At 37.6% G+C, this 18,636-nt stretch overlaps 1 protein-coding gene across 3 annotated transcripts in view; it reads right to left on the bottom strand.

Moving 5' to 3' along the window:
* slc24a4b (solute carrier family 24 member 4b) overlaps nucleotides 1-18,636 on the bottom strand; it is a 52,100-nt gene that overhangs the window by 12,642 nt on the left and 20,822 nt on the right. For all 3 annotated transcript variants that reach the window (XM_028439779.1, XM_028439778.1, XM_028439777.1), the window contains exons 3-9: nucleotides 10,565-10,641; nucleotides 4,189-4,263; nucleotides 4,022-4,106; nucleotides 3,827-3,930; nucleotides 3,482-3,556; nucleotides 3,371-3,396; nucleotides 3,183-3,236 (exon numbers count right to left, since the gene is read on the bottom strand). In XM_028439779.1, the coding sequence (XP_028295580.1) occupies nucleotides 3,183-3,236; nucleotides 3,371-3,396; nucleotides 3,482-3,556; nucleotides 3,827-3,930; nucleotides 4,022-4,106; nucleotides 4,189-4,263; nucleotides 10,565-10,641 (496 nt within the window). The remainder of the gene's footprint in view (nucleotides 1-3,182; nucleotides 3,237-3,370; nucleotides 3,397-3,481; nucleotides 3,557-3,826; nucleotides 3,931-4,021; nucleotides 4,107-4,188; nucleotides 4,264-10,564; nucleotides 10,642-18,636) is intronic.

Genomic DNA, 18,636 nt, shown 5'->3' on the forward strand with positions numbered 1-18,636 from the left:
AAACTCGCGGACTTTTTTTTTTTTTTTTTTTTTTTTTTTTTTGGAAATGTCATCTTAATGACAACATGCACAAAAGGGCACTATTTGTTTTAAAATATTGTAGTGGCATTATGTACAAAAAGTGCACTTTAATTTTGTGTTTTGAAATGCCATGTGAGTTGCATCCTGCACTAATGTCTTGTTTTGAAATGTCTCTGTGACAATTTTGCACAGAACGTGCACTTTCTGTTGACAATTTTATGTTTGAGCCACTCACTGTTTAATAAATACAGTTATGTCAACTTTGACTTAGTTGTGATATCCCCTTTTTTGCATGAAAGTTTAAAATTGGCATATATTAATGCAGTATGATCAAGAATGTTTTAATGTAGACATATAGAATCATCATACTGGTGTGATTTTGTGCATCAAAGTGTTAATTCAAGGGTAATGCAAAATATCGAGATATATATCGTGTATCGTGACATGGCCTAAAAATATCGCGGTATTTATAAAAGGCCATATCGCCCAGCCCTATGCCCTAGTTTGCACTTCCATGTATAAATGATATATAAAGGCACTGACAATATCCAAGCAGTAAATGACAAGTGCAAGATTTCCAAAAAAGTGTTGGTTCTTTCCACAAATTGCGATAAAATATGAGGGCAAAAACTTGAACCCCTGCAAATATTATGTAGTTTCATCAAATTTGTGATTTTACAGTGGTTGAAAATTCTAAAACTGAATTATTTGGTATTTTTTACACATGTATTATTGTGTTCTTTGTTGTTTTTACTTTCTCCAGGAGAGCCAAATTGGGCAATCTATAGGGCCACATTTGGCCCCCGGACCTCGAGTTTGTCATCCTTACGTTCCGCAGTCCAACACTTTCGATGTGAAATCAAACAATCAAGCCCAACATTCCAGTCAGCTCCACGACTACCAGACAACACTATCTACTGTAACAATTGCCAACTCTTTAGGGACCCGTTGCCAGATTGAGATGATTCAATCAAAACCGATAAAGATAACTGAATTACAGTGTGCCAGCTGGTGCAATAAAACCCATGCGTATGCTGCAGCATGTGTTGCTGAATCACATCAAAAACATTGACATTGGTCAGATTGGTAAAGATTACAATGAATCCTGGAAAAAGGCTGAAAACAAAGTGTAGGATTGTGGGCTGGAGTGGCCTCAAAGCAGTGATGGAGGTGCTGTAGAAAACTTACACTAGTCTAGGTCAGACAACATTTTAGGAGAAAGCAGACCTACAGTAAGTACTTCTTCCCTCCAAATGAGAAAGAAGAGGAGTGACCGGTTTAGCCACTGCTCTTAGGAACTGCCGAGGGAGAAAGATTAAACTCTTATGGCGGGGGGAGAGCAGAGTGTGACACAGATTACCAGCTGGACCAGATGACGTGATGGGCATTATTCAGTTTGGGCAGCAGGAACACAAACATGGTCTGACTGAACCTCTTGACAGAAGTTAAAGGGTTATTGACACTGTGCTAAACTCATTTAAAAAAAACGCCAACTTTGATTCTTTTGTTTATTTAGACTGAACGCTAAACTTTTCACAAAGTGGAACAATTCCAAACCTAGAGTAGAGCACTCAGAGCTAAAACCTCCACCAAAGTCAAGTCAAGTGCCAAATTAGATATTGGCAGTTATCTGGATCATTGGTCCTGATCATGGTACCAAGATCATTAACACTTTAACGGCTTGGAAGGAATTTCATTTTCCAATAAAAACGATACAGCAGGACCAAATGTATGGGCATAATTGTGATGAAATGCTCAATCTGGATTCTTTCTGGAGGAAACCAAATGGAGTAATTGAGGAACCAACCCAACATAACGAGTCACATTTTATTAAGATCTGTCTCCCTATGTCATTTTGCCAATGACATAGGGATTTTTTAGATTTTCAAAACCGATCTAGAATCAGAAGCTTTGATGAAATCTTGCATAGGGTAATGTCTAACTTTGGTTAAAATGTTGTTGAAATCCATATAGTACTTTTACTGTAAACCGAACAGAAAAACGAACAAAAACGCGCCGATAAAAATAGGCAGTGGCTATCCGTACGGTTGCCGTATCAATAAACCAACATTCTATCCGTACGCAGCGCCCCTATTTGGCCAGTTTAGGTTAAGTGATAGGTCAGTAATTGGCCAGTTTTGGTCCAACCCTAACCCTAAAAATTGTTGCGATATTGGGTTATAACCTAACCCTAACCTTAAACCTATTCCTAACCCTAAGACGCTACATACTTGTACTTCGGTAACCTTACCAATAGCACCGAGGGTTGTCTGTACGGCAATCATACAAATAGACACTTTCAACTTCAATTGAAAGAATAAGCAGAAAATGTTATTGTTTTCAATAGTGTACGTAGTGCCATTGCCCAATGGTACAAAATATCCCTGGGATTTTTCTGTCTGTAGTTTGCATATTCTCCTTGTACCTGTTCAGCTTTTCTCCAGGTACACCGGCTTTCCTTAACAACATGGGGGGGGGGGGACTTCGTCACTTTCGCCAGAATGGACTAGCTGCTTTTTCGGGCAGCTCCACAAATTTTAAAATTTAAATTTTTACAAATAGACACTTTCTTGAAAATATTATCTCCTTGGTGGATATAATGATGATTTGAATATTTACCGAAGCTAGAGTTGTAGGAGCCCAACCAATGAGCCGGGTTGGGTTCTGTCTTAATTCCTATATTTTACATGGGTTCGGGCGCTGCGCAGTAAACGTGTGGTCAAGTGCTGTGTTTCGATCAGTGAGAAAGATATAAAAATGGATGATGAGGAGATGAATTGAATGCTGGCCTCAAAAAAAAAAGATTTGATGTTGAAAACCGTATAAACGACTCGTTGCTGACCCGTTCTTGAGCTGTGTGCGTGCACAGATTTTGAATAGTGTTGGCCTGTAATGCTGATTTTTTTTTTTTTAAAGCCCAAACCCGTCTGTCGGGCTCGGGCCAAACTTTTGAGATCCGTTTCTGAAAGCATATAATCTGAAGAGAGAAATTGCATCCAAAAAAGCCTGACTGAGCTTCAGAGAATGTTCTTATAAAACTTGAGGTAAACTCTGCAGAGATAATGCACCAGCAGACACTCCCATCCAGCTGGGAACCATCCATCCTGCAAACACCTGCGTGTGCATGTGCGTGTGTGTCTCTAAAAATATGCAGGACTCACTTCATGACCAAAATGTATCCTGCGTACATGAGAACCAACACCAAACTCTCCCACCTGAGACAGAGAAAGAGAAATCACATGACTTCATGTGACTGCTTTACATTTGGTTTGTGAGCATTTGATAGAAAAACAATAACTTAAAAACAGAACCTGAAATGAAAATCAATAAGAAAAATAGACAAACTTACCACACAATCTTTTCATCATATATGAACTATAAAAGCCAAAACAGAAATATAGTTAAAACTATGACAAAATAAGAGTTTTGAAACTAAAAAAAGGTCGTTAAAAGAACTTACAGCAATCAAAGCCAAAACAGAGAGGATGTAGTAGAAGGAATCCCGGAAAACAGCCCACCAGGTCAGCAGCACTACCTAATAAAGAGCAAGTGTTCAGGTTGGATTCATTTAGTTTGGCATTATTAATCAAATTTAGATTTCATCTAAATGTTTGAGTTAATCATTTGCCTAGAATGAGGAACGTCTTCTAAAATACATCAGAAATGTGCGACTACAAGTGAAGGATTCAAATAAATCTTCATCAAATATGTAAGGATCTGCTTTTGTCTCATGAGACTTGATCCAGTTGTTTGTCACACACGCACACGCACACACACGCACACACACGCACACACACGCACACACCTGTCCAGCAAATATCCCACAGACACCAATAATACAGAGGACGTTGAAGACCGCTGAGCCAACAATCGTCCCCACCCCCACATCTCCATGTGTGATGAAGACACCTGCACACAGGGAGGTAAACAGCAGAGATCAGAGCTAATGCTAACCATCTGGAAACGTCTGTGTGTGTGTGTGTAGTGTGTGGCTACGTACCAATGACTGAGGCAAAAAGCTCCGGTGCTGAGCTGCCAGCTGCCATGAAGGTGGCTCCTGCCACATCTTCACTAAGATCCAGTTTCTGCAGAAATAAAGCAGATAAAAATCTCAGAAGAACCAGAACAAACAGTGGGAGAGTAAGTGGGAGTTCATCTGTTGGCTACCTCACAGATCTTCTCCAGCGCTGTGACAAAATACTCATCACAGGTTATGGCGAGGGCCAGGAACATGTACAGAGTCTGCAAACAGGACCAAATGTAACATTTATTATAACTGCATGTGTACATTTATGTGAGGTAGTGAGACGGTCACATCTGTGCTGCAGCTTCAGGACAAAATGCTTCCCTATGTATAAATTAGGGGGAAGGACACATCAGATTAAAACCCCAGCCTGCACCAAACACCATACACTAAAGGCTCTGAGTGAGCAGCAGGGCTCGAAAAACTCTCGAGACCTGCATGCTGATGACAAAAAGCAGATTTCATCAGCTGAGGCAAGATCTATAAATTAGAGATCAGCTGTGACATCATCAAGGCTCAGGCTTTATGACAGATGTGCTGTACACTATGCTGTCCACAGGGGGCAGTGCTGGATCACAGTGTGAACAGTCTGAGCCACATGGTGATGTAGGAATGGCCCAACATTACATTCAAGGCATTGTTAGTGATTGAAGCTCATAGCTCATAAAGCTGTTGTTTGTGTTACATGGAACAAAGGGATTTAAGTGCCATCAGCTATTAGGGTTGTTACATAAAGCCTCCTTTATAATGACTGTCAACTTGCAGCCATTAAGCTATACACTACAGAACCATCCAACTAGTGCTGGGCAATAAGGACCAAAACTCATATCGATAATTTTACTCAAAATAGCAATATACGATATAAATCTAAATACATTTCAAATGAAATCTGAGTTCTGGGTTAAATTTTATGATCCAAATGCCACACAGGCACATTTACCAACAAAAACAGCTGCAAAATAGGTGCAACTTTAGTATATATTTATCTTTTTGTAGAGTATACTTGTGTTTTTTCCTTGTTTTTCTACCTTCTACAGTTATGCTGATTTTTTGTTTAATTTTTTCCATCTGACTCAGGGACTTGCACAAGAATTCCATTGTGCCTGTTCTTTTTAACTTGTACATATGGCTAGGGCTGAACAATTTTGAAAAATAATCTAATTGCGATTTGATATGCAATTATTTTATCATGTGAGGGATTTTTGGAAAATACTGAATAATACTATTTTTTTAAAAAAAGCTGCTGGCTAGTTAAGCTATCTTAATATTTTAAAGTGGAAGGCAAAGATAACTAGAAACTTTGCATTGCTGCGACAACGCAACCGGGAATACGAATCCACAGATAATTAACAGTATTTTGTTCAGTAACTGAAGATTGAACAAAGAGTTATTTAGAGTTGCAGAGACTGACCAGAGCAGGACTTAAACCAGGGTCCTCATGATGATTGATGAACTTAGAAGCAGGCGCTGATCACACTGAGCTACAGCTGCCCATGAAAAATTGAGAATAAAAGTCCACCTTGTGGAAGCAAAGTAACAGGAAATGCAAAGCCTTCCCACTTAAAGAATAATTATTAAAAAGTAGAAGATTGTAGCAACATTTTAAGCTATAAATTGTAGCTGTAGCTGCAGAATTAAAGCTTTAACAGCAGTATTGCTAAAAGTAAAAGAACAACAGGTGATACACTCTAGCAGACCTAATCACCCACTCAATCATTGCATGATCACAAAATTTTGCACAAAATCTTGAATAACATTAAAAGTAAGAGATTTATCATTCTACAAATTAGATATTATGACTGTCACTGAGGAGCAGAACAACTTGATCTTTGAATGGTGTAAATCGGTTAAGATTTGCATAATTAATGAAAAACTGAACTTTTGTCAGAGTGCAACCTCTACAAATTACTGATAATTGTACATTAGAAAATGGGCTACATTTTAGTGCTAACTTTGAGTCTCTGAGTTAAAAATTAACAGAGATATGGCAGTTTACAGTAAACGCATAAAATCTAATATTACATTAAATTATAAGTGTTAGAATCTCACAATTTGCTTAGCAGCAGTTTCACTATATAGTGGAGCATTTTGATATTTGAATAGTGTGGATCGGTTAAGAATTGGCAAAGTAGTAGCGCTTCAAATTTTTGCGGAAGAATAAGAATAAGAAAAATAAGAAAGAAAACGGCTCTTAAAAGAGGTGGCAAATACCTTCAATAAATGTTTGTCAATATTGGGAAAAATCTTGCAGAAAATATTCCTGAACCCAGAAATGATAAATATAGTTATAGCTTTACTGAAAGAAATTTAAATTCAATGTTCCTTTCTCCGGTGGAGGGACGAGAGATAATTCAAATTGTGAGAACAAAACTTCAAATAACTAATAATATTGATTGACTTTGGTGAGAAATGTTATTGATGTCATTTCAAAACCACTTACCTATATTTGCAACTCATCTTTTCAATTTGGCACATTTCCAAATCAAATGAAAATAGCAAAGGTCATTCCACTCTATAAATCTGGGGACAAACATCAATTTTACAAACAATAAACTGGTTTCTCTGCTTCCACAATTCTCCAAAATTCTAGAAAAACTTTTTATCGCTCGTCTCAACAACTTTTTGGAAAAAAGTAATATACTTAGTGAATGCCAAAAAGGGCAACATCACCTGTTGTTAGACTCTATAGAAGGAATATTAAGTTCAGCAGAGAACAAAATGCATACTATTGGAATATTTATTGATCTTCAGAAGGCGTTTGATACAATCAATCATGAAATTTTACTAGGGAAATTTGAGTGATATGGGATCCAAGAAAAAGCATTAGACTGGATAAAAAGTTACCGTATTTGACTGAGCGAAAGTTACTTTTCTGAATGCCTGGACATTTCTTGCGGTGTCCCACAGGGGGCAGTATTGGGCTCAAAATTGTTTATTTTTTTACATTAAAGGAGCAGTCTGCAACTCTTATAAAAGTGACTTTTTGTCATATTTGCTAAAGCTGTCACTATGTAAGGACAGCTTTACATCAAACTAGTAGTTTGTATGAAAAAAACAGGCTAATTGAGTCCCTCTGCTGCTCCTGCTGCCTTTGGCAGATTGCCAGAATGCACTGTGACCGAGCAAAAAGAACCAATCAGAGCCAGGATTGTGTTTGATGGACTGTGACAGCTGTTGCTCACAGGCCCCACCCCTTTCCCGGAGCTAGAGCACCATCTTTTTTTTTTACAGTATATGGTCTGGAGGAGTAGAAGATGGAATTGGTGACTTCTGCTAAAAAGGTAATTACTGCTGCTTGATTTACATGATGTTTGATTTATTATTGTTACACTAGAACTCTGGGGTGCATGTGTTGTTCATGTGCGCACAGCAGCCTCCGTGTGGGCTGCTGTAAGTGACACTGTTGTTGCTGTTGCTGCTGAGGTTTGTGCACATAGAAACAGAGACGCGCTGCAGTAATATGCTTTTAACAGAGCATGTTATATTACTGTGATGTTGCTGTCTGACTAACGTTAGCTTATTAGCTCTTCTGAGGGAGGGACTTTGGAAAGTTTGGAGGCAGGGCAAGAGAGCAGTGGGGAGGGAGGGATATGTGAGTTGCGGACTGCACCTTTAATGATTTATGCCAAGTGTCAGAAGTATTGAGTTTAGTGTTGTTTGCTGATGACACCAATATTTTTTGTTCAGGCAGTGATCTTCAGTTGCTAGTGCAGGAGATAAATAAGGATTTAAAGAAGATGAAACTATGGTTTGATACAAACAAATTATCACTAAATTTAAATAAAATTAATGATGTTTGGTAATAGTCGAAATAATTTGCAAATTGAAATTAAGCTGGATGGAGTGAATATTGAAAAAGTTAATAAAATAAAACATTTTTTAATCAAAATTGATAAAGTGAACTGGAAATCTCACAGTCACGTTAGGAGCCAGGTTTCAAGAAGTATATCAATAATTAGTAGAGCAAGGCAAGTTTTAAATCAGAAGTCCCTACGTATGCTCTATTGTTCACTAGTCTTGCCATATTTTACATATTGTGCAGAAGTGTGGGGAAACTACACAACAACAGTTCGGTCACTTGTCATTTTACAAGAGAGAGCTTTAAGGATCATTCATGGGGCGGGTTATAGTGAACATACAAATACAATTTTTTTTTGTAGAGTCCAAATTTTTAAAATTTAAAGATCTGGTGGATTTGCAGAATATACAAATTCCATACAGGGCAAAGCGCAATGATTTACCTCAAAATGTACGAAAGTGATTTACTCAGAGGGAAGGCGGGTATATGTTGCAAGGAAAACTACATTTCATAAAACCGATGGTACACAGTAGGAAGAAAGGTCTTTGTGTTTCCGTACAAGGGGTGAAACTGTGGAACAGCTGAAATGAGTAGCTCAAGGAATGTCCAAATATAAAACTATTTAGAAATTATTCTTGAACGTTATTAAAATGAAGGAAAATGAGTTGGTTTAGCTGGAGTTTTTGTTGCCAACATTGTTTAAATGTATGAAGATATATGAGCTTGTGTTATGTAAGAAAGTGGATGAAACCAAAGGAAGTACGCTATTGTATTAAGACTTTGGAAGAGGGGGTGGGAATTAATAAGAGTTAAACTTCACTCCCACTCCTTTTTGAGCAGCGGTGAATTTTCTGTTTTCTTTGGTTTAGTGTCTTATGTTGTACATACTGTACACGTTTTCATAGTGTGCTTGAAATAAAACAAACTAAACTAAATATATCTTGAATGTCGACATATCGCCCGGCTCTACATCCAACCATGATCTACATTACTGTTCGTTTTACACTCAACAATACATTCAATGAATTGTGCATTTACTTTTCTACTTGGGGGAACATCAGTCCACACGCCATTAATGTTTTAAGACCACAGTCACTGCTGGTTAATCAAAGTGATTCAGTGTGACTCAGTGTTCAATCGACAAAAAAAGGATTTATTTAGTGGGATCAATATTAATGAGATTAATTAGCAGAAAGTAAAATTAAAACACAATAAAACGACTTTGTAATATCTAGACCACTGGTTCCCAAAGAGGCGTACGTGTACCCCTGGGGGTACAAGAGCACAATGCAGGGGGTACTCGGAAATATTTAATTAATTTAAAAAAATAATGGGGAAATGTTTGCAGGTCCTTTTAGGCTATTTTTGGGACAAATTCACAACAATCTAACAGTACAATTGCACAAAAAAATACTACAATTTCTATTTTCTTGTCATTTATTTAAACAGAATTATTTTATGCTGTAGGGGTAATTTTATCACACTTTACATTAGGAGACAATAATTAGCTCAATTTTGCAAAGACCGTATTTACTTATTTTTAAAGTAATCACAAAAGTTGCATGGTATTTAATAAATTTCACTTTTTTATTTATAGATTAAGCCCTAGGGAACTGTTGTTTGAGATGCAGTAATGGGTTTAGGAGAGCCCGCTGTTCCAGATATGAAAAATAATGTGAAATTATGGAGGGAACTTATGATATGAAGAGGGGGTACACATGATTTGACAAAAATGCAAAAGGGATACACGAGACAAAAAAGATTGGGAATCACTAATTGAGAAACTCTTAATGTTGAAATCATTCAGGCTCTGTTTACAGGCAGAACGATCCTCAATCTGGGTGCATAACCTTGTGGTTCAAAATGAAGAATCCACTGCTGGGCCCTTTACCAGTGACTGCTCCTTAGGGAGGGGATCAATGCAGAGCACAAGGTTCATGTGTGACAATTCAGTGGCTTAAGTTATGTTATGAATGAGGACAAACATTGGTTTAAGGCTTTGTTTCTGAAATCTCAGGATACAAAAACCTGAGTCGACATACAAATGGATTGTCCTCGAGGCAGTGAGTCATATGTTCCAATTTGTCCTTTGCAAATTATGCACAGACTTTCTCGTAGTGAAAAAACTGGTTACAACATCGTGATAGTAAAAAGTGCTGATTTTTACAACTCTGACTACCTATGGGGACAATTTCAAAGGTTTCTGTATCTATATATACTGCTTCTAACATCAGCAGTGGACTATTTGTTCTTTTTAGTTTTTTCAAAAGTATTTTGTGTTTTTTTTTTTATTCGCTGTCTGTCTTTGGTTTAGATCGACCTGCGCTCTCCTCACTTGCTGTTGGCACTGAGTGTGTTGTACCATCTGTCTGTATTGATTTGTGTTCCATCTCCTCGGCAAAAGTCGTGAACTAAACCTGAAAGTGGACACAACATTTAGGGAGGGATGCATCATCATCATCGTGGTGCTGTGACTGAGTGCTTTAGCAAAGCACAAAGAGCTGACCCATATACTTTATGTTGTATTGATTACAATATAAGATAAATTTTGAGCCAAGGTTGGTAGTTTGAGTCCCAGTTATGTGTTTTAAATCCCCCCTTTTGGGTGGAGTTTGGATGTTCTCTCTGAGCTTGCGACCAACTAACAATAAACTGACCAACAACTGACAGACATGTGGGACTTGTGATGCACATCTGACAATAAATAGAATTACTCTTACCGCCACAATGTGCAGCAGAACGGCTCCACTCTTTCGCTCATCATTGGTGAAAAGGTCATCAGGGAACTCGTGTATTGCTGAGGACAGAGAGAGAGAGAGAATGTCACGGTTACCACACAGCAGCAGCATGACTGAAGATCATGTCCCCATCAGAGTGACTTAATGATGGGTATCAGTCCTGGAGCCACAGTGAGGATCAGTGAGGCTCACACTAACACACTAGTTTGCTTGATACGCTCCTTTTTAAAAAAAAAAAACAAAACTGTACAACTTAGACAGAACCCAACAGCCGGAATGAATCAAATGCAGCTTAAACAGTAACACAAGAGAGAAACCTTAAATATAGTCTTGTATCAGTGTATTACTAAAACGGTGCTCCAAGCACAATAACAATGACTGTAAACAAGCCTTAAACCAGTGGTGTCAAACTCATTTTAGTTCAGAGGCCAAATACGGAGTAGTTAGGTGTCCAGTGGGCCACACATTTTATATAAGAAAACAAGTAATTTCAACATTATTGAGCCCCAGTTTGCACTTCTACATATACATAAAATATGTAGCAAAGGACAAGATCCAAGCAATAGGTGATAAATACTGTATGAGTCCCAACAGGATCTTAACTTTTAATTTCCTAGACTTTTTGACCAATTTGTATTTAATTAAGGGAAATGTGTTACATTTAGAGGAAAATGTAAGGATTTTGTAAGAATTTTTTCAATTGTTTAACATAAAAAATGACTGCAATCGTGCAATATAAGCACCAGGAAAACTGTGAACCCCTGCAATTATTGTTGAGTTTCATTTACACAATGATTCATCGTGTTTTCTCTGTATTTTTACTTTTTCCTGCTGGCCGAAATAGGTGCTCCAAAGGACCGGACTTGGCCCCGCGCATTGAGTCTTCAGAGCACAAACCTTTACCAAGCCCCAAATATCCTTTGTCAGATATTGGCAGTTATTGATCGGCGAAACTGATCATGGTACCATGATCATTCACACTTTCAAGAAATTTCTATTCCAATTAACAATGATACAGTAAGTACAAACGCATGAATACCCCCATTTTCTTCAAAAAATTTGCAATGAAAACAACAATGCAGACCTGACCATCCCAACACAACTGAGTCAAATTTCATACAGACGGGTTAATTAAGGAACTGAGACATGAATTTTGGGAATTTGTCAATGAATGATAGCAATTTTGGGATTTTTCATGCTGAACCAGAATATTGAATGGAATTAATGGAATATTCCATGATAAGTACATTTGACATAATCCTGCTACCGCCTCATTGGTGAAGGAAATAATATAATGATTGCACATCATGAGGCATTTAAAGGAGTCGTTTTTAAACATTCATAAGATGGGATTATAACAGAATGAGACCATTAATTTGTACAATTGACTGAAACATAAGGTCAAAAACATCCACTGAATAAAGATCAAAAAGTATGACTATGTCCAAATGTATGGACATGACACCCCCATTAAAAATAAAGAACCAACCCAACCTAATATCCTAATGCAAGAGTCCCCATGACAGACAGACATGTTCATTGTAGCAACATCTATGAACAAAAATGACCCTTTGGATTAAAAAAAAAAAAAAAAAAAAAAAAAAAGTGTAAAGCACTACATCCCTTTCAGAGCCAATGTAAAACTCTCAGCTTGTATTAGGAGCCTGAAGTCAAACAGAATTAAAACAAGCAGGCAGGAAAGCCTCTCATGCTGGGGAGACGTCATCCATCATCCAGAGCTCCAGCTGGAACACAGTGTGATCATTGTACCGCCATACTGCGCACATCTCTGGGAGCACAGACACTCCACAGTGCATCTATGATAGAAGCTCACAGACAAACACCAGTGTCCCCAGTGAGTGGTTTCTGTTTAATCTGCAGGTCAACGTTTAGTCCTAAACACGCCAGCAGCATTACATGGCTCATCTTTACAGAAACTAACATTATTTAAACACTTCCAACAAGTCGACGCTCAGATTCTTACCTTGCTAACAGCTGTTATTTCACCTCAAACACAGATGGGCCAAAAATGACTCCAGATATTACAAATCATCTTTGTTTTTCATCAGATAAACGCATTCAACAGCAAATTATTCAACACATGGTACAACATCTTCATATATACGGTACAGCCCATCCCATGGCAGAGTTAATATTTATGCTAGGCTAAATAGAAAAGGTTAAGATCATCTGAAGAAATAAAAAACTGATTTACTAAAATAAAGCAAATCAATCTCAACAAACATGTAGAAAATGAGTAATATCCAGTAAGTGGCAGATTTCTGGATCATACTGTACCTATTGCTAAAGCAGAAGGGCTGTATTAGCAAGAAACCATACGGGGTGACAAATGGGGTATGTAAGCAAGTATTAACAGTTTAATGAAAATAATCCAGCCGACTGCCTTAAACCTCAGGAAATAAATGAATAAACCTGAATCTAAAATGATATAGCACACAAGCAACAATAAAAACAAGAAAAGCAGAGGTCCCAGAGCAGAGCCCTGTGGTACACCAATTCTACCCGTGCATACCCTGCAATCCTGGGCTTACTTAGAAACTACATAAATGTAACCAATCAAGTACAGTCAATCCTCAAACTGTCAATAAATACTTTATATAAATATTAAAGTGCATGGATAATATGAATGGAAAACTTGCAGAAACCCTGTAAAGAAACATGCAATCATCCCACTACACATTGGATCATACCAAAACTTAGACAATTAATCCAAATTTTTTTCCATTTTCTGTTAACTTTTTCAAAAACCAAAATACTGTGTACAGATAGTCTTGTGACTATAGTGCATCTGATGAGGAAATGAACGTGTAGTGCCTCCAATTATCCCAAAATCCGTTATAGGGTTTCCGCATCATTTTACTCATTTCGGTTTAGTTCCATTTCATCATCTTTCCCCATTTAGATGACTTTACTGGCTATGAAACTTCCCGACATCAGACCGAACACACTAAATAGGCCTAATAAAGTCAACTACTGTTATTAATTTAACATTTGTGCTTCAGATGGGCTTTTGGAATGCAGGAGCGTTTCAGAACGTGAATTCCGTTTTTCACGATCACGACAAATTGGGGGCGCATGCCTGTTTTTTGGTTATTTTAGGGTTATCAATAGGGAAATACTTTTTGTTAACTCAGTTTAATAAAAATTATGCCATCAGATCAGGAACGTGTATCAATCTGATGTAGTAGCACAAAAACAAATGTTTTTATTGAATTGTACCGATTCATTCAGTTTGCATCATTAAAAAAAAGATGCATCTTTTTGGAGTCAAACAGTGTTTGTGCATTAACAGTAGCCTGTTGTGTGTTTATGACCAGCGGCGATGTTCTCTCAGGACTGACTCGCCTGCTCAGGATTTCTTTCGCTTTGAAACAATGTGCATCTCTTCTCTGAACCACTTCAACTGCAAGCCTCCTGAATCCCACTTAGCTACATCACATGCCGCCCATCGTCACCCTGTCACCTGACATACATTCACAAGAGCAAGATAAAGGGAACCTGAACCATGCCAGGCTGTGGAGCTTAAAGAAAGAGGGATGCAGCACTTCCTGATGCTGTAAATGCATCCGATTACACTAAGGATCAGAATAATTATCACAAAATAAACATATGCGTGTGTATAATGACAGGCTGACACACACCTGGCTGACATTGAGATCTTACAGCAGTAACGACTACATCAGGAGGCTTTAGTTCATCTTCATTCTGACAGGTTTATGCACTGAATGAAACGTTTTCCAAAGCTGACAGCCTCAAGCAAAATCTCAATCAATTACAGGATTTGTCAGCGGTGCTGGTGAATGAAAACAAACCAATGCCAATACAGACATTTAAAACTCCCTCCGACAAACATCCCTGGAACTATACATCATGACTGCAAGAGGTTAAACGTCTGAAAAACTACTAATTGGGCGCCAGTTGTAAAGTTGCGCATGCTAAAAGTTTAGATTTAGCATTTAGATTTAAATTTACTTACTTTAATTTATTTGTTTATTTGGAGAGGACAGTGCACATTAATGAAAACCAGTACAATCATTTGTGTAAATGTGCCAGATTTAGCCATGAGTTCTTTTCAATCCGTAGTCCTTTAAGACAATGACAATAAAAGATACAGACATGGACATAGTATATACACAAACATAATGTATACATGACTTACAACCAACCGAAGCAATTTAACATTTAGATTTGGATTTAACATTTCTATTTAAATCTAACATTTACATTCAACATTGACATATTTATACGATAAAAAGAATCTCAAATTTCACTAACACTCCTGTAAATCTGGTCATAAGTAACATAACAAAAAAAAAATAATCACGTTTGTTTTTTTGCACCCCATAAGAAACACTGAGCACGAATCAGGTGTAGAATTTCTTCCATCCACCGTCTTTCTTCCATGAATCAATAATTAGGCTAAAACACTGAAGCCGTTGGACTTCTGGGGTTACACTGATCACTCAGTGTGTGGGATTCACTCTTGCTGAAGGAGAAAGTAAAAATAGGCTGTTACTAAAAAGGTGTTTAAAGTGCAGGAGGACAGCAGAGCAGTGACAGACACACAGGGTCACCTCTCAGTCCCTGTAAACACCCGAACCGACAGCAGTGGCACCACTCCACAGTGTCTCCTCACGTTAGAGGTCAAAGCTGACACGGACACGCTTCCAACAACAATTCCCACACAAGGACGGGGCAGAGCAGGATGGACGTGAGGCCAAACCAACACACTGATCCTCCAGTGACATTTACATACTGCTGATTTATCAAAAACCAAAAGGCTCATCTTGAAAAGGTTAAATAAAGGCTGCACCTATTTTTGCCATTGATCCATTTAAAAGTAAAGCAGCTTTAAGCAGAAGCAATGTTCTGAAGAAAAAGCTCTGAAATATATGAAAAGATTCTAACTTATTTTATCTTTAATGGCTGATGATTTACATTATGACCTATATATAGCATTTGTAGGAGCTCGCAAATGGTAATTTGAGGATTGATTTATTTTTTGCATTTGTTTGTTGCTTTTCAATACTATTGACCAAGGTTTTTAAAATTCAAAATGTAATTTTGTCCTAAATAGAATGTTTTCTAATGTCAAATTTTATCTCAGCCTCTAAATGGTTCTCCACTGCTCCACCCAGCCAGATTTTGTTATTCAGTGCTCAGTCTGGGAATCACAAGCAAAAGTAATATTTATTTCATTAAATGCATTATGATACAATACATTCAAATGTGTGAGATTGTGTTACAGTGTGTTTCAAGAAATATATTTCCAGATACTCATAATTAGAAATATATATATATATATATTTTTTTTTTTCAGACTATTTTATAGAATATAGTTCACTAGAAAGAACTTTGACATATGACATTTCAGAAAAATATATGATTTTTTCCCCACGGCCTAATAGACAAGTAAATAAAATATGTTCGACTCCAACTTCATAATTCATGCATCAAAAAAGTTTTTCCGCTTTCTTCAACTTTCTGATGCTTCAACATTTATCCACGTGTGAATAACATCATGCATCGTTCAACAGAGCCTTTCAGCATTGGACATTCTCATCTGCTTTAAAGGGATATTGACGACTGCAGTGATTTTAATTCACAAAGAAATAAAAAAATCCTGCACTTTCTCCAAAAAAATTACACAAAAAATGTATTTGGAAGTGAAGATCCTGCAAAGACTGCTATCTGTTATCTATTGCTTGGATATGCGGGTATTGCATTTATACGTGGAAGTGCAAACTAGTGGTCTAAAACTCCAGACAGAAGTCCATCTGTATTACAGCTAGATCTCAGTTTGGTAAACCCTCCCGTCTGCAGCAATTTCTGTTCAATCTCAAATGGAACCGACAAATCAGGTTTGTCTCTTTTAGTCATGTGCACGAAATGTCACCGGTGATGCCGGAAGTTGCTGCTATCAAGAACAAAAACTACAAACAAGATGGCGCAGGGAAGAACCGGGAGTTTGCTTCATTTCAGTCGCTGGTACAGGGGCTCAGTCTGGAATTGTTCCAGGCTAGCAAACTAGGGAAATTTCTCATTTTCCCACCTATAATCTGTGGCCAACTTGATATTGAACTAGTACGCATTTAGTTTGACACACCTGCTTTAAACAGTACACCTTTGATTTCATGTCGTTCTCAGCTTAGAGTCAATACTTCTGCACAGACCTTAGCAAGTAGCAGCGATGCAAAATATAGCAGGTATAAAGGATGGAAGAGGGCCTAGTGTTTGATCTCACACCAACAGTTAAAGAAAGATCTGACTGGGTGTTGGGACAGAACAACAATTGAGGCTCTGTGGAGTTCTTTATAAATGTTAAAATAACATCTGATTTTAAGGGGAGAACATTTTGTTATCAACTGCAGAACACAAATAATTTCTTATTAACTTTAAAAATAACAACCATGAGGATTTTTTTTACATTGAAGTGATAAACTTTAATAATCTGACACTGATTTACTTTCCACTTGTGAAAAGTAACTGGGAGGAGAAACATTGCACGCTGAGAACTGCTTGGAGAGAAGATTGTACGTGATGGATGTTTGCAGCCTGGAGGACTCCATACGCAGGTGTGAACTGCAGCTGGAGCAGTGGTTAGTGGGCAGGTTGATCGACACAATGAGCACAATGATCTCACAACAACGCTCGGTGAGTGGAACGTGCACAGATGTGGGAGGACTCGAGGTGTTTCAGCAGAACAGTGAACACATCACATCTGCAGGACTGTCTTATTCCCAAGGCACATCATGGCATCATGTTTGTTTATCAGGTAAGTGACAGACAGTCAGTTACAGTATGTAAAGGAATAGAAACAGATTAACATCCCACCATGTTCTCATGCCCTGACAGAGGACTCTTATTTAAAAAGCGGGCAGAGGAACTCGGGACGACAAGATTGGCGCAGCAGACAGGAGATGATGGGAAAAAAAAAAAAAAAAAAAAAGCCCTCTTTAGAAGATGAGATCCAGATCTATAAATAAATCCTCTGGACACCTGACTGAGCAGCTCATGCACAAAAATCAGGGCTAACACTTTTGTTCATCTTTTCAACCTAACTCAAGTACACTGCACATCTAATACGTGTAAGGCTGCAACAGTTCTGAGATCCTTAAAAAAGAAAACATCAATATCCGTGATTGTATGGCCTGTAGAAATCTAACGTAAGGTCACCTTGTTTACTGTGACATCCATTTCCTTGTCCTGGACTTTGAGATTTAAATGAATAAATTATGCTGTTAAACCTTTGAAATACTAATTTAGTGCACAAACAATGCAGCTATAATTATCCAAGGTCACCTGTAGTGAATTTCAATTGAAAGCTCTACCAAAAGATCACATGTAATACTAGAGGATTGGTTGGGTTTTGGGGGGTCTTTTTAGAGCAGCCAGGAGGTAAATAAACCTGCCAATTCATCAGATGTGCTAACCATCTTTTTTAGAATCAGAAATCAGGTTTTTATTTGCCAAGTACAGTTTAAAACAGTACAAGGAATTTGACTTGGTAGAAAAACAATAATAATAAATATCAAGGATAAGGGATAAATTAAGGACAGATAGGGGATAGGATAGGAGTCTTAACTAGTGTTGGGCGATATGAAGCAAAACCCATCTCAATATGTTTTTTCAAAATGGTGACGGTGACAATATTAATCTCCATATTTTTCAGTTTTACCAGAAAGTAAACTCTGTATTAAATTTGCTCATGCTAAACACCAAACAGGCACATTTATTAACAAACAAATACTGTATATCATATTTTGGCATAGCGTGAGAGTGAATTCTGCAGTGTGGCTTCTTTAGTGGAAGGTCTATGTTAGGATGCACTCAGCAATCCATCTAAATGGGCTTTTCATGCTGTGCTACAAAGTAGCAAAAGCGGTGACTCCTAATCTAAGTATTTTAATACCAAAAAAAAGCTATAAAAATATTGTAATAGACGATATTGTAATTTTCTATATTGAATCTCAATATACTGCCCGGGCCCACTCCTAACATAAAATAATTGAAGGTGCATTGAGGTGTTACTC

This window comes from Gouania willdenowi, chromosome 24 (genome assembly GCF_900634775.1).
Source record: "Gouania willdenowi chromosome 24, fGouWil2.1, whole genome shotgun sequence".
NCBI lineage: Eukaryota > Metazoa > Chordata > Actinopteri > Blenniiformes > Gobiesocidae > Gouania > Gouania willdenowi.